The sequence below is a fragment of the Anguilla rostrata genome, chromosome 1 (assembly GCF_018555375.3).
Source record: "Anguilla rostrata isolate EN2019 chromosome 1, ASM1855537v3, whole genome shotgun sequence".
NCBI classification, from domain to species: domain Eukaryota; kingdom Metazoa; phylum Chordata; class Actinopteri; order Anguilliformes; family Anguillidae; genus Anguilla; species Anguilla rostrata.
In genome coordinates, this window is record NC_057933.1 from 48080668 (window position 1) to 48097359 (window position 16692).

The 16692-nt window shown below is 41.7% G+C and overlaps 1 protein-coding gene across 1 annotated transcript in view; it reads left to right on the forward strand.

The window, feature by feature from the left end:
• Positions 1–647: 647 nt before the first annotated feature.
• The window catches only part of si:dkey-12j5.1 (uncharacterized), a 159844-nt gene continuing 143799 nt past the window's right edge, over positions 648–16692 (forward strand). Inside the window, exons 1-7 of the mRNA XM_064339485.1 lie at positions 648–839; positions 1276–1385; positions 1475–1621; positions 5775–5924; positions 7554–7660; positions 9079–9202; positions 11084–11194. Coding sequence (XP_064195555.1) covers positions 773–839; positions 1276–1385; positions 1475–1621; positions 5775–5924; positions 7554–7660; positions 9079–9202; positions 11084–11194 — 816 coding nt within the window. The 5' untranslated portion in view covers positions 648–772. The remainder of the gene's footprint in view (positions 840–1275; positions 1386–1474; positions 1622–5774; positions 5925–7553; positions 7661–9078; positions 9203–11083; positions 11195–16692) is intronic.

Sequence of the window (16692 nt, forward strand, 5' to 3'; positions counted from 1 at the left end):
CACCATTTGTGGATACCGTATCAATGGTAATGGTAATGATAAAGCATTTCAAATGACTTCATAAAAATGACGTCATGTATAGTTTAGGGCTCAACTTCAAAATATTTTATTCTGCCGTTTGGTATTTTATAGAATCATGTTAAGCACTTATTTTAGTTATTCACATGTTTCAGACGTTTTATAAATTGGTTTTGTTCTTTTATAGTGACTTATTACAAATATAGCCTGTGTTGGGTTGATACTCCAGGCTTTATATAATATTAAAACGTCAGAGCATGTGCATAAATACACACTCCCTGCTATTAAACAAGGTTATGCACATCGTGCGACTTATTGCTTTATTTGTCGATTCTGGTCACACTTAGCCTATTTAAGGGCTATTAACCTTTTTAGAACGTTTCCAGTCGCTATGAAGTTCTTGTCGCAAACTAAAATGAGTGAATTTTGTATTAAATACAGACCTTAAAAGTGCTTTCTCGCTTAGAGCGCATATTCTCTACTGCATACAGAAGTCGAACATTTCTTTTACCGGAGTATATTTTCCAGTAAGTCGAGGTGCAGGCAATTTCGTAATTTTAATTTATTTATCATTTATTTTGAGGAAATTGTTACAAAGCCTAGTGGCTTCCTACTACAACTGTCATAGGAAGAGCGTTACCATAATTTCGTACTTTTCGTCCTCGACCATATTCCGTAGTCGTAGCCGAATCACACGCGTGAAAAATAGGTTTCCAGACCAAGTTATCTGAGGAGAACCTGGAAAGTAGATAAAATGGGAGGTCAAGCGAAGAGTAAAAAGAAAAACAAACCAAGAAGGAAAGAACGACATCCAGACAGAGGTTTGTCATACTTAGTTTCAGGTTTGCCGTGTGACAGAATTTGAAGGTAGCCACTCACTTGGCTACCTAGCCAAACACGCATGGCACGTTTGATATACTAGGATAGATTTCAGCCGGCTCGATCCCAAATAAAGATAGCATTAGCTGAGTTCCATGCGTCTCGAAAATCAGCTCAGGATTTGTAAATTTTGAGTATGCTGTATGTAGCTAGTCTGTTAACTGTACTGTATGCTCTAGTTTCATTCTGATGACGTACGTCCACAGTTGTCCAAATACCCGTTGCTAGTGTTGCCGGCTGCTCCTAGAAGAAGCGTCTAACGACCATGGTGTACATCAACATTGCATCTTGTGGCGTAAACCTTACATGACTCTCGGATATCTTGCATGAAACTGGTGACTAGATCAGAAATTTCTTTTTTTTGTGCGTATCCAAAAGACCCTGAGCAGAGAGGCTTATCTGGTCAAGAGAGGATGAAGTTCAAGATGCAGGAAAAAGCCAAGAAGAAAACTGCTGAGAAGTACTCTACTGAACAGTTACTGGAAAAGGTAGAGGGAAAAGGCACTTCAGCAGAGTAACACTTTTGTCCAGTGCAAACGTGCAAACATATAATTATATATTTTTTTCTCTGTTTTAGACTGAAGAATGCATTGATAACTTCAATTTTGAAATGGCCCAGATGTTCTGTCAGCGTGCTCTGGACATCGAACCAACAAATCTTAAAATCCTAGACATGCTGGGAAACATTTGTGCAGAGCTTGGAAATGTGGAAAAGGCCAAGCAAATATCCTTTTACCAAAGTGTACATATTAGTAGATTAAGCAGTATGAATATGCTCTTTAGTGATTTGTGTAACATTATCATTTGCAGATTTTTTTAATCAAACAAGATGCACACTGAAAAATGCGTCCTGTTATTTTACAATGATGGTGGATAATGTCTGTGAATTGGAAAGAATGCTCCGATCTAGTCTTCTAAACCACGGACACTGCTCTTACATTGTGCGGAACCTTTCTGATATAGGGCTTCAGTTATTCAGCAAAGTACCTTTACTGTCCATGTGCTCAAGTGTAAACCTAATCATCTTGTCAAGTGTTGTGTAATAGCAATGTAGGGTTGAGATTTGTGGAGTAAACATGTAAAAACCATGTTTGTCCTCCAAAACGTGCATGCTAGACGTACATTATTTTGATTATATGAAATGTGTGGCTCTTGGGCCAGAGGACAGTACAGGCAGACAGTAGTCTCACAGAAGGTCCCACCCTGGGTGGCAGTGTTGTATAGCAAATTTGACAAATAATCTTGTGAGACTCTTAGCCATAGTTGGCACTGGCTCTGACGGGAATTGATTCCAGTTTGCCGGGCACATGGGTGTGCAGAGTAACAATGCTTTAGGTAGATATGCTACCTGAGATCCTTGGTTTTGTATATATTGTTATATGTATGTTTTATGTTATAGCCTATGTACATTTACACGTAAATGTATTGGGACAGTGGCACAATATCTGTTTTGGTTCTATGCTCCGGCACATTGGATTTGAAATAAAACAATGAATATGAGGTTAAAGTACAGACTGCCAGCTTTAATTTGAGGGTATTCATATGGGTTGAGCTGTGTTGCAATTACAGCCTTTTTTATACATAGTCCCCCAGTTTAGGAGAGCAAACGTGATGGGACAAATTAACATAATCTAAACGAAAGTCGTCATATTTAGTACTTGGTTGCAAATCCTTTACATTCAAATACTGCCTCAAATCTGAGACTCATAGGCATCACCAGACACTGGTTATCTTCCCTGGTGTTGCCCTGCCAGTTTTATACTGAAGCCATCTTAAGTTCCTGTTTGCTTCTAGGATATTTTTCCTTCGGTCTTGTCTTCAGCATGTGAAACACATGTTAAATTGGATTCAGGATGAGTGATTGACTTGCCAGTCTTGAACATTACACTTTTTGTCCCTGAAAATCTAATTGGTTGCTTTAGCAGTATGTTTGGGGTCACTGTCCTCCTGAAAGATTAAGTGCCATTCAATGAGATTTGAGGCATTTGGTTGAATCTGAGCAGATAAGATGTTTCTGTAAACTTCAGAATTCATCGTGCTGCTGCCATCAGCAGTCACATAATCACAGAAGACAGGTGAGCTAGTTCCAGTGGCAACCATACATGCCCAAGCCATAACTACTGTACCTCCACCATGTTTCACAGATGAGGAGGGTGCTTTCGGACCCTTGTAGTCAGCTAATACTTTTTAATGTACTTTTAGCAAACTTTACCTAAAAGTAATGTTTGCTAAAGTTGGCTGTTCTGTTCTTGAGGCATACCAGAGGTTTGCGTCTTTTGGTGAACCTTCTGAGGTTATGCGGGTGTAATTCTTCTTTTTATGGTGTGCCTACATCCTGGTGAGTGACTTATCTCTAAATTGGATTTTGATAAGGTGAATGACTTGGCCTGCCAACAATTTTCCAGTTTTTATCTTTGAAAAAAAAGCTCCTTTGTTTCTTTAACAGTATGTTCGGGATCATTGTCTTGCAGCAGGGTGAAGTGTTGTCCAATACGTTTGAATGCATTTGGTTGAACTTTAGTCGATAAGATGCTTCTCTACGCTTCAGAATTCATTTTGCTGCTGCTATCAGCAGTTACATCATCAGTGAAGACAAGTGAACCAGTAGCTGTAGCAGCCTTGCATGCCCAAACCGTAACATCCCCACCACCATATTTTACAGAAGTGGGGGATCCTTTGGATCTTAGGCCTTTTGGCCTCCACACTTTGCTCTTGCCATCACTGATACTAGTGAATCTTGGTCTCCTCTGCCCACAAATCTTGCTACTTTTTCCCCATTGAGGATTGCTGTGGTTGTGCAGGCAGTGTTTTTTGGGGTCATGGTCTTGCTGCAGGATGCAGCATCGGGTGATGTGGTCTGAGAAATTTCATTGTACATTAGGGCTGTCAAAAAATATTCGGTATAACCGTGAAAATGGCAGCAGCATTGGAGGAGTTGTTCCCACTAGCTGGTAGTAGAAGCCCTGTTTGAGAATTTTCAGCTTCTTGGCCATAAATGGCGAGGTCAAGGACAAGAAAAGAGTTACGTGCAAGCTTTGCAGAGCAAGTGGATCGTCTGGTTTTCCTTGCCAATAACCTCCGGTGATACTTTCAGCTCCATGGACACCTAACGTTACTGAGCAGCTAACAATTTAGGCTAAATAATGTTCCCATGGCAGGCTATGTTTCCTTTCTGTTCTGAAGATTTTGATAAAACTGGATAATGAAAGAAGTTAAACAAACTAAACAGAGTAAGTAATTTATGTTGTTTTAGGCTACAGGCATAGCCATTTGAATAGTTTTTGTATTAAGAAATAAACAGGGATTTCCTATAAACAATGATTTCCCTATTATTGTGATTAATAAATGCCGAGTTGTGGCAAATTACATCCACGAGAAAGTACTTTATTCATTTGCGCATTAGGCTATAGAAATAGCAGGAGGCTCATTTATAAAATGAACTTGCATGCATACGTCAAGTGAAGACCTGACATGGAACCACAACCGTTTCCACGGTCAAATCGAGTCATGTTGAAATTTTATACATCACTACTTTGACGTGATTTTCCACGTATGCGCCACACAGTTGTGTGCAGGCCAGTTTAGAGGGAGCCTCACGTGCATGTTGCGCCCGACAATAGGCAGCTTATTTTTGTGAATTATAGGCAAATGATGTTTGAATATATTCGAACGCTACCTAATTACAAAAGCTAATATTCGAACTCAATTTCATGGCACTTTTGACAGCCTTATTGTACATAGCTAGACACATTTAGTCTATGTTTCAATTTTCATCCTACTGCTGCCATCCTTCATTACATCATCAATGAGAATGAGCAAGCCTTTTCCAGAAGCAGCCCATGCTCAAGCCATGATGCTCCCGCCTCCATTTTTCACAGATGAGGTGGTATGCTTTGGGTCCTTTCTCCAAACTTTCAGCTTTCCACTGCTTTGGTAAAGGGTTATTTTGACCTCATCTGTCCATAAAACTTCCAGAACTCTCCTGGCTTCTTTCTGTATTTTTTGGCGAATTCTCTGGCCTATCGATTCTTGCTGCTGCTGAGAGGTTTGCATCTTGCAGTTTAGCCTCTGTAATTCTGCTCTGGAAGTGTTCTGTGTACAGTGACTTTTGATTTTTTCACCCCTGGCCTCTGAAGACTGCTGGTAATGCCACTGACTGTTGTTTTAGTGGTTTTCTTCATAGCTCATAGGATTGCTCTGTCATCAACTGCAGTTGTCTTCCTTGGCCAACCTGTGTGGTGTTTTCTTCACCAGTCCACCAGTGGTTTCTTTCTTTTTTAGGACATCCCAAACTGCTGTATATGATATATATACACAGTTTCTCTGCTGTCCTTAATGAATTCATCTGTCCTTTCAGCTTTCAGATTATTATTATTATTTTTTTTAAGTCACAGTTAGTCCTTTGGTCTTAATGGTGTGTGCCTTTTGACTCCAAATGAAATCTTCTCAGATAAAAACAAAGCCTAAATCCAAGGCTCGACACTCACTTCTCTTTTATGCGTGAACAATCCATGAAAAAGTTAACACCCGAGCAACAGTTAACACCTGTCAGTCATTCATTAACTTGTTTTCACACAGCTGAGACTCAAAACAGAAATGGCCATTTTTGGAAAATGGTAAAACATGCAGATGTAACTACCATGAAATAAAAGGCGATTGTCTGTACTTTTGTCTCGTATTCATCTTTTGATCTCAAATCCAAATGCATTAAGTGTATAGCAAAAATAACAAATTTCACTCTACTGGTCCCATTTTTTTGGAGGGCACTGTACGTGCACGCTGCCTAGGCTGATGGTGTGGCGTGAGCCATCCTCTGTTATTGCTGTTATTAGCACTGTGGGGAAACGAATGTGGATGCCTCCTTAATCACCTTGTACGTGTTCCTGAAAGCTGTGGAGCTGAGTCCAGAGGAGGGACACAGCAAGTACATGTACCTGGGCCAGATTCACACTGGCATGGAGGCTGTGCAGTACTTCAGCAAAGGCATTGAGGTCATGCTCAACGCGCTGGAGGAGCGGACGCAGTCGGTAAGTTTCCTCAGGCCCGAGCGCTCTTAGGAGGTGGAGGCTGAAAATCTCCATTTCTGTTTTATCCACCAGTTTTATAAAATGTCAGCACAGTCCAGGTTGAGATTAAATCAATTTTTTGGAGCTGGTCCGTTTAAAAATCCAAATCGGCCTCCAGCGCTGTGCATTCACCTTGCAGTTCAGTTAAATTCCAGTTAATGGATGTAAATGGATGAATTGAATTGGAATTGTCTTCAATCTCCAGAACTCAGTTGCTCTTGGGATTCGTTCCAGCTCTGGTACTATCCTATAAAACCACACGTTGTGTAAAAACATGTCCCTCTGGCACACTTCTGACCTTCTCTCCTTTTCATTAATGGATATTTCTTTGTGAGCATGAGGAACCTCAGCTCAAAGCAAGCTTAGTCTCCTGACATCTGAAAGAACCCAGTTTCATTAGTGTAGACAGGAGATGCACTAGGGCAGGGAACAAGGGACGTGCCTGAGAAGCCTGTATTGAAGACAAATGATTGGGTAGTCAGAACATCAGTCTGACTTGCTGTGGCCAATCAGACTGAAATTTCCTGATTCATCGCTTCAGAAATGTATATCTTTAACAGAAGTCACACTAAACAGCCAAGGAGCTTCTAAATGTTATTCAAGGAGAAGAGCCATTCATTCATAATACACATCTCAAACGTATGTATGATTTATGTGAATGGTGTTGAGGCATCATCCTGAAATACCCATCTGCACAGGTTCCTAAATACAGCTAATATTACCGCCTGGTTGCGGTTCGTCCAGATATTGTGGAATCTGGGTTGGTGACCAATTTGTTTTACTTTAACCAAATAAGTGATCTAGCTGTGCAATTAAAGCTTTGAACAGAACAAAAACAACTCTTTGTCACTGCATGACCTGGGTTGCAGAAAATTGGTGGTTGCAGTTGTTTAAAATCATGAATGCCTTCAGTATTATTGACCCTTTGATTGGCGGTAGATTGCTTGAAATATAACTTTCAAATGAATATTATGACAAAAGTGTCTCTTGATGTTTTATATGCGTTACCATATTTGTGAGAAAAATGTGTGAGAAATTCCCAAGTTGCATGTAATTACAAAAGTCAACTTGCTGCTCCTCTTGCATACGTTTTGTTTAAACATGAGAAAATTCCCATGTGGAAACACTCATTTTAGATCTTACAGCAAATAACTTGGGGCATATTGTTTTGAAATTATTATTAAAAAAAGCTTCTGCTTTGAAGTTGCTTCTGTCTGTCTGATAATGCAGTTCAGTAGACTCACACAAGGGGGCAATATAGCCTAAATTAAATTGTTATTTTAGAACGTGAAGAAGTACTCTCGAAGTACATTCAGATAATAAATAGTAAATCCCTGAAACATTATTGGCACCACAAATATTAGTTATTCATCGGTTCCCCAATGCCTCTGAATGACTCACCACGGACTATGTGAATAGCCATTCAGAACAAATATGCCGAAAACCTAGAGAAGTATTTGAAGGCCATTTCTAATGCAAAATTTTAAAGGTTTTTTTTGGCTTTTTTTGTGATTAAATGTTTGCGGAAAGTCTGGATGGGACAGACTTTTTGAAGGGCGTTACGTGACGGTTGTTTTGTTCACCTGAAAGGCCGAAGGGGCGGCAGCTGCTGTCTCGGACCGCGACCCAGAACTGACGGGGAAGGACGTGTCAGTGGCCTTCTGTTCGGTGGCAGAGATATTCTTCACTGACCTCTGGTAACATTCTGTCTCACATTATCCTGTGAATATTTATTCAACTCACCCTGGAAAAAACAAACAAACAAACAAAAAAAACATACAGTGACAGTGTGGTCCCAGCAAGACCGCTCAAAGGTCGACAATGTCGAATGGTTGCATTAAAATTAGAGGTTAAATGTAAAGATTATTTTGTAATTGGATACTCTTTGTAGTCAAATAGTATGTGGATACTCAGTTCAAAGTTAAATTGGGACTGTTACAGCATGAAACTAGCATATTTCTGCCTGTCATATTGCAGACCCTGTCAGTAATTACCTGAGAATGGCCACATCTTTTCACATTTCTTCTAATGAACAAAAATAACTGTTGAGATGGCAATTTGCATATTTTTGTGTTGCTCAGATAATTAGCGTCCATATGAATACGCATGCTAAGTGTTCCACCCATAAGTTTTAGTACTGCGCCACAGAGCGCTTCACATTTGCATTCTCACTTTTGTTTGTTTGCGTGTAATAAATCCACAATGCACTACAGTGATTCTGTTTCATTTTGGCTAGCAGACAAGCTAACTTAATGTTGCTGCCTGTAGCCTAGATGCGCTGTCATGGATTTGTCCACCTGAGATATGTCTAATTTCACCCTCTTCAGGAGGTGTAACATCCACATTTTGTCAATCAACCATTTCTGGACATTTGTTTCACATCCATAATTGAAACCAAATTCTCTGGATTTTAAATATTGCCTTCTGTCTATCCTCAGATGTTTTGAACTGAAATATTTGAAAAATTTAGGCTTTATTTTTGTGAGTTCCTGTTAATTTTTTAGGATGTTTTAGGATCCCTCTTAAACATTTACATCCACAGGTCTTGCAAAGCTTTTTCAAGCTTAATGGTATGCTATGGAGTGAGATAACGAAGCTGATGAATAGCTAGTGAACAAGCTGCTTAATGTCTTTTCAGAACGTTTTTTATGATACAAAAGAGAAACTAAAAATGAGGGCGGTTGGAAGTGGAGTGGCACTTGTTTGAACACATGCCTCAAGTTATGGTAGCAGAGTAAAATTCAGTAATTTCTTTTTCATTTGACCAAAGTTTTGTCCAAGTGCATCTGCAACTTGTCCAGAGCAATGGAGTGAAGAACATGAGAGCAATCAGATGGTGCTTCTCCTTTTAACCTATCTACAGAAAAGCATGACGAATGGTCTAAGAGCCAGTTACAAGTCAGACAAACAAGCTCACATAATGTGGTCAAGCAACAGAACCGTCTACTGCACTTGTGACCTTTAGAAATGTAAAATCCATCAAGTTTGCATTTTATTTTTTTTCACCACACATAATGGCATAATGAACAAAATAACACTTTGAACAGCTGTACGGATACCAGAGAACAGAACCAGATAAAAGTGATGTGTTTATGTATTTATCTTCCCCTGTCAGTATGGAGGAGGGTGCTGCGGATAAGTGCAAAGAGGCCATCGAGAGAGCTTTACAGTATGACCCAGACAACCCAGAAGCCCTGCAGCTGATGGCCAGCTATCTCTTCAGCACGGAGAACGTTCAGGTGACTGGTCGTCTCCGGCCTTACTCTCCTCGCGGGCAACGTGGTGTGAAAAATGGCTTTTTGCTTATTTCTTTCATTTCTTTGTGCACTGTAGAAGTTTCCGCTGGTATTATCTGCTAATGATTAATTGGGATCTAGTGATACCAGGGAAGAGCTCACCAGCACCCGAAAAGGTTCATGTAGTATCGTTGGTTAATGCTGGACTCATTGCATTTTAATGTGGTGAAAATGAACTTGAGTGAGTTTTTCAGTTCTTTTGCTACAAATTCAAAGACTTGTGGGAAATTATAAGCTGTTAAACATTGCCAAGCACCAAGCATAATCGGTGGTGCCCAAGATAAAGATTTTAAGATGCAACAGATGCATTCCTTGAGGAATTCCCGGGAATTCTCTATGATTGAGAGTTTCTTCATCACCGCTGATGAATATCTATATGGGGGTGGTTGCTTCAGATAACAGAAGACAATTAGAGGAGCCATCAGTTGGCTCGACTGCAGTAGCTGTGATGGCCACAAGGTGGCAAAATGGGTTAAGGCAAGTGTGTCATAAGGAGGTTGCCCCTCTTTGCTCTGGTTTCTCGCGCACATTCGCTTTGGCCCCTGGTCTCTCGTTTTCCTTTCAGTCAGGTGCAGCCTGATGTAGCGCCTTTTGTGTACTGCTGCGGATGTGTTTTTTGGCCTTATCGTTTGATGTAATGAGTGATATGTGATTGTTTTGCCATTGCTTTGTTTTTGCCTTCGTTTCCTAGTTAACCCAGCCAGGGAAGCGCATGCACCGATTGATTCAGCATGCCTGACATCTCGTTTGCATTGCATATCATATTGCATATAATGGCCAGATGCGAATGTAATAATACCGAAAGTTTGAAAACCGTTCAAAGCAATATAGTTAAAGGGTGACTAATATATGAACCATTTCATTGACTCATTTTTCCGAACTATTTCCACCACGCTGATCATGTAATGACACTAATTTTGTGAAACTTTCTTTGTGGAGTGTTGGTGACCCCGAGAACCGCTCCAGTCTGGAAATAGCTTCTAAGTGTGGTTTTACCACCAACTGAAAGCTTGATTTAGCATATACAAATGTATTTAATGGATAGCTGTGAGCAGTTATTGCTCTGAACTTTTACATTAATGGTCGGTACTTTTCTGCACTATAGAAACGCGATCCTGCTTGCACTGCGACAGGTTGTATTCATGCGCACAGGAGGGCGTGTTGGTACGGTTGCTCACTGCCGTAACTTCCTTGGCAGCGAGTCGCGCACTTCCCTTCTCGCCGTAGTTCTCACTGAGAGCCGTGTATTGTTCTGCTGAAATAAGTAGCCTGTCAACTGGAACACCAAATGCCTGGGGATGGACTGATGGAAAATTGCGTAAATGACTGTTCCCTTCCGGCTACGAGCGGAGTGGACCAGCTCTCGGGGTGACCAAAGCTGCACAAAGCAATATGTGACAAAATTAGTGTCATTACCGATCAGCATGGTGGAAATCGTTGGGTCCGAGCCAGAAAAAAAACCTCAAGTTATCCTTAAATATGAAGCTATATTTACCCACTCGAAGGTCAATTAAACAGTCATCGGGTAAGTGAATGAATTGCGTAGGTGTTTTCATAGCAAACAGAAGTCGTCGACAACAGATGCCAACCGTTGACTTGGGGGGGGGGGGGGGGGGGGGGGTTTATGGTTCCGGAGCCCGCAATTGCATCATCGCGTGGAGTGGATGATTGGCTTTGAGAGGCAAACCAACAGAAAGAGCGAAGTGCCGGTGCGGTTGCCCGGGCGATGGACGGCGCTTGCGCTGGAGGAGCCCGAGCCGGGCCGTCCGTCGTCAGCGCAGCAGGGAAAGGGGGAACTGAAGCTGCCGGGGCCGTGTGTTGCAGGAGGGGCGGGAGTTCCTGATGCGGAGCGTGGCGCTGTGGCTCCCGAGCCGGACGAGCGAGGCTCAGCCGTGTGGGCGAGAGGAAGACGCGGAGGACGAAGAACACCAGCAGGTGAACGCACGCTCTGACTCAGTATGACATACAGTGCAATGCACAGTGCCCTATACAGCAGGGATCAGCAACTCACGGTCCTCGAGGGCTGAGAACTGCTGGTTTTCCACCCTCCCTTTGCCTGGGAGTCAGGTGTGAAGACAGTCTGGCCAATCAGTAGCACTAATTACCTGGGAGAAAAGAAAACCAGGGCTGGAGTTGGATTCGAGGGCCAGAGTTGATGATCCCTGCTATACAGTACGCTCACTGTTCAGAATATGCTACACAATATGCAATACGTTACTCTACATGCAATTTCCTATCCTGAAAAATGATATACCCTACGCTACACAGTACACTACATTTCTTTCAGTGTGGTATACCTGAACTCCAGGAGCAAACTATAGGGGAACACCCTAATGCAAATGACATGGCACAGTAAACGTGAAAGAATTTTCCTTCAGCATGAAGTGGTGCTCAGGCAAAGTGAATGGGAGCGAGGTTCAGAAACAGACCGCAGCTGAGAGCCTCCGCTTCTCTGGCTCTGAAAACGGTTCCAGTTTGGCAGGGCGAGGCTGCTGAGGGGCCAGGCAGGGCCTCCTCCTGGGCCCGCTGTTCCTGGAGCCCTACAGCAGCACGATAGAGAGACGCGCGTGCGTTGCGAGATCCCCACGCGGCTAACGGGGAGCCGCGGTCGGAATCTGTAGCTGGGCGTGATTTATGACGCGCGCGAATGTTAACAAAATCATTACGCGCGTGCCGCGGTACTGGAGCGCCAGGTCGTAGCTCTGACAGCTGATCACCGGATCATTAGCGGTCTCCGTGCGTCGCTTTCTCTCTGACCTCATGCATTATCCATAAGCGTCATGAAACCGTGTCAGAATGTTGATTTTGGCTGGAATTCCGCTCTAACGGAGAGAGAGAGACATTCTGACGCGCCGCGGAGGAATTCCGGCTCGCGAGCTGCGTAAACCTCATCAAAAATGAAAGCGGTGGCATTTCCGAGAGCCGCCAAACGAAGCAGCGGGCGGCGCGCTATGAAAGGTTAGCGCTTGCCCGTGTTCCTCGTGACACGATATTGTGATCGCCCTGTACTGCGCACAGAGGTCGCGGAGAAAAACAATTAGTGCCCGGAATGGCTTTCACCTGTTCTCAAAGCAAGCGTGCAGTGCGTTGTTTGTCACTGTCATCTGGATTTAGCGATACCAGAGGCGAGCGCTGAAGGTCAGTTTTGAAAGTGGCCGTGTCCAGTGGAGGGGACAGCTATAAAGATGAACGGGGTGAAGGGTAGCGATGTAATACGCTGTCACTGTCATGTAGTTATTACATCGTTATGGAATTTACCTGGCAGGACTTTCCTCCTAAAAGGACAGCACGTGTACCCCGTTCTAGATCTGAAAACGGCTGCATAATGGAAAAATAATGTGGGCCTGCATTGCGCGAGTTTGATTTCCGAGAGAGCAGAGGATCCAATTGAAAATTGAAATTGAAATTAAAGTGGTCTTGAAATTATTTATACTTGAAATTGGATTGTCTCATACGTGCTTGGATGATGTAATATTGAGATTTGCACGTTCATTATTCATGTGCCATTAGGTCTACCATAGAAGCGGAGAGCCTTGGGGCACTGCTGGCCGAGCTCGACACGGTGCAAACTAGACAAGCTGTCCGCAACCCTGGTTCTGTAGCAGTACAAGGTCTGCTCGTTTATGTGCTCACCCTAAAATCAACAACCAATCAAGGCCCAAGAAGCCAGGTGTGGGGGGTTAACTGTGTAGTCGCTGCTTCAGTTGACGAGCTGGTAAAAAAAAAAAAACCTAACAGCAGCAGACGCTGTGTTATGTTATATTTATGTTTGGTCCCATGATACATAGAAGGTTTCTCAAGGTTGGCGGGGTAACCGTGAGCGACCGCCACATGACCCAGCCCCATGGCTCTGTTCTCAGTGGGCCTGGGGCTGCAGAAGATTACAGGCCAGCATCCTCTCCATAAAAGAATGTTGTTGTTCTTGTTACATATTCTCTACATACTTGAGTCATCACTGCAATGTACATCCGGGCTTTTCAGACTTGGTCCCTGGAACCTACTTTGCATTCTAATTTTTTGTTCAGTTAAGGTTTCCATTTCTTCTGTGATTTTTTTCTTAAACTTATTACAACACAGTGCAGGTTTGATTCATTGCCTTTTAATTAGTCTTCAAACTTAATTGTACCAAAAATTGTCTGTGCTTGTGACAAGGTGTCCAGCAATTATGATCCCACTGATTTCATTTCACTGTCTGTCCATATTTTAATCTAATGAAAACTTTAACCTTTTTCTAAAGGAACTGTTTGCCAATATAGTGCATGATGGAAAGTGAAAGCTTAGATCATATGACTGATTAGAATTCGTGGCATGTAAATACGGGGTATTTTTTCTTCAGGGTTTGCACAGCTATTTCTGAGGGCAAATAACCCCCTCAATAGGTATTAATTGTCTAATTAAGAACAATTAAGAGCTCATTACAATTCAGGGGTTGCAATTATGTTTGGAATGAAAGCTGGCATATAGAGTGGGCCCCTGGGGCCAAGTTTGAAACCCCCCCGACGTGGATCACAATATCTGAACGTTCTCTTTGTTCACTGAGCGTGGTGGAAACGGAGTTAACGGATGAGAGCGTCGCTAGCACGGTGACAACAGCGTGTATGCTGGCTGTCTAACACGACACTTGCCCCCCTCGTATAACGTTGATACTGTTGTCACATGTCTGCGTTTGATTCTGTTGCAACGGCAATATGTAGAAAGTGTTTTTTCTGCAGTATTCTGAAGGCTGTGAGGCTCTGAGTCAGAGATCAGCCACAGTGATTGAAATTACCGGTCCCCAAATCAAAAAGGGGGAAATTATGAATCCACAACACAGTATTCCCTTTGATATCCTGGACATTTTAATGAAATCGTTGATGGCCGCACAATTTGCATAGTTTGCTATTCACTTTTTTATGTTAGATCTTGAAGGCTTTCATTTCTGTTCAAGAATGTGTTATTAATTTCACAGCTGCACTCCTGCTTAAATTTCAAATTCAATCCCTACATATATCTGCCATTTGGAAATATGGTGGTGTGTTGTTAGTAACTTCATCTGTCTAGTTTACCAGAATGCTTTGGTTTTTGTTCTTTTCCGCTGTTTTGAGACCTCTGAAAGTTGATCGCTGTTGAAACCATTTTTCTCTCATGTCTGTTATATACTTGATAAATCGTTGTTTAATTAAATTAGAGGTGACAATTCATGAGGAAGCGTAGGAATGTTGTGCTCAAAAATGGCTTTTGTAAAAATGTGTAAAAATAAGATTAGTGTTGTAAAATGTTAATTGACCACCTTAAACAAAAGCTGATATGGGCTCTTATCTGATGGTTTTACTATTGACATCACAGTGAAATGGAAATTTCTTGGTTATGCCTAAGGGTAAGTTTGATTACCCTGACTGGCTTTCCTTGTGTAAACCAATTTCAGTCTCTTGCCTTGCCACCAGTGTCAAGTCATGATCTCTGGAAGTCACATGTGTACAATGTGTATTTACTTAACATCTTTGCATCTTTGTGCAAATTTCAGTCTCACCTTTCTGTTCTTGGTATTCATGAGAGGCTTACATCAGGGTAATTTGCCTGTGTCAGTCTTCTGTGTGGTGATCTGCCATTATTCCACTCCCCAGTGTATGGGGATCATTATCAATGACTTGAGCTGACAATTTAGGATTTCTTTTTTTTGCACAGCTCCTGCCATCACGTTCCGATGTCTTCCATTGAAGTCCCCCAGTAGTTGGCTTGTTCTTTAGGAGAGAACATAGCCTGCTGTTGACCATGGAATATGCAAACTTTCTGCCATAGTTCTAATTGAATTTAACTTTCTTTAGTCCTCACAATAGCATTCATGCTTGTCATACTCAGGTCTCTGGCCTCCATTGGCAGCTTTCTTGTCTTGTATCTTTTAGCTTATAACAGGAGTCCACAATCTTATCCAGAAAGGGCTGGTGTGGGTACAGGCTTTTGTTCTGAACCAAGCAGAATTTCTTGATAGAATTGAATTCTTTGTTCCCTCTATGATTGCAAGCTGTTCAGGCCCTGAGGCAGCAAAGCAGCCCTAAGCCATGATGCTCCCTCCACCATGCTTCACAGTTGGGATACGGTTTTGGTGTTGGTGAGCAGTGCTTTCCCCCTCCAAACGTAGCGTTGTGGATTTCTGCAAAAAAAGTTCACATTTTGTCTCTTCCATCTATAGAACATTGTCCTAGCGGCATTGTGGAACATCCCAGTGGTTTTTTTTTTTTGCAAACATGCAATGTTTTTTTGTTGCAGTGGATTCCTTCATGGTGTCCTCCCATGAATACCATTCTTGTTTAATTTTTTTTCCTTACACTGGAACAGAGACTAAAAGAGCAATTTCAAGAGATTTCTGCCGGTCCTTTGCTCTTACCCTAGGGTACTTTTGACCTCCTTCAGCATTGCATGGTGCACTCTTGGCGTGATCTTTGCAGGATGCCCACTCCCAGGGAGGGTCGCAACAGTACAGAATTTCCTCCATTTGTAGACAACTTGTCTTATTGTGAATTGATGAACACCCAGGCCTTTAGAAATACTTTTGTAGCCTATTCCAGCTTTATGCATCTCTATAGTTCTTATAAGTTTCTCAAGGTGTTTTGATCAGGGCATGGTTCACATGAATGGGTATTTCTTGAGAAGAGCAGACTTTGTAAGTGTGCCTTTTTTATAGGGCAAGACACCTCCAACTCACAACCCCAATCTCATCTCATCGATTGGAACAGCTGACTCCAATTAGCTTTTAGAGAAATCATTAGCCTAGAGGTTCACGTACTTTTTCCATTGTAGACTGTGAATGTTTAAATGATGTGTTCAGTATTGACTAGAAGTACAATTATTTGTTTTTTGTTAGTTTAAGCCGGTTTTGTTTGTCTATTATTCTGGAGATCAGACCACATTTAAATGAGTAATTATTGCAGAAATCTAAACAGTACCAAAGGGTTCACAAACCTTTTCTTGCAACTGTAATTCAATGTCTGTTTAAAAAATGCATAGAATAAATGCAGACATTGCAAATTTTGCCTCATAGTCAGTGATAGATTTGAAATGCAATTGTATTAGTACTGACGTAAAACAACGGTCACAATACTTTTTCTTTAAACTGTATAACTTTAAAAATGCTTGCTAAACTTATTCCATGCTCAGAGGCTCCTTCACAGTCTTTCTAATATTCTGTCATATTCTGTCTTGTCTGATATGGTCCACAATAATGTTTTCTTATTAGTTGCACAAAATAATTTGTTAAATTCAAACATAAACACTGAAGTATGTAGTTGTGTGTCCTTACAGATCTTGACAAAGTTATTAATTCATAGTTTTGTGATATTTAACATTTTAATCACATTTTTTGGTTTCACGGCATGTTTTAATAGTAACACTTTAAACACTATCTTTTCGTGGTTATGCATTTGAAAGAACCAGTATTCACGTGTCTTAAGAAAGGT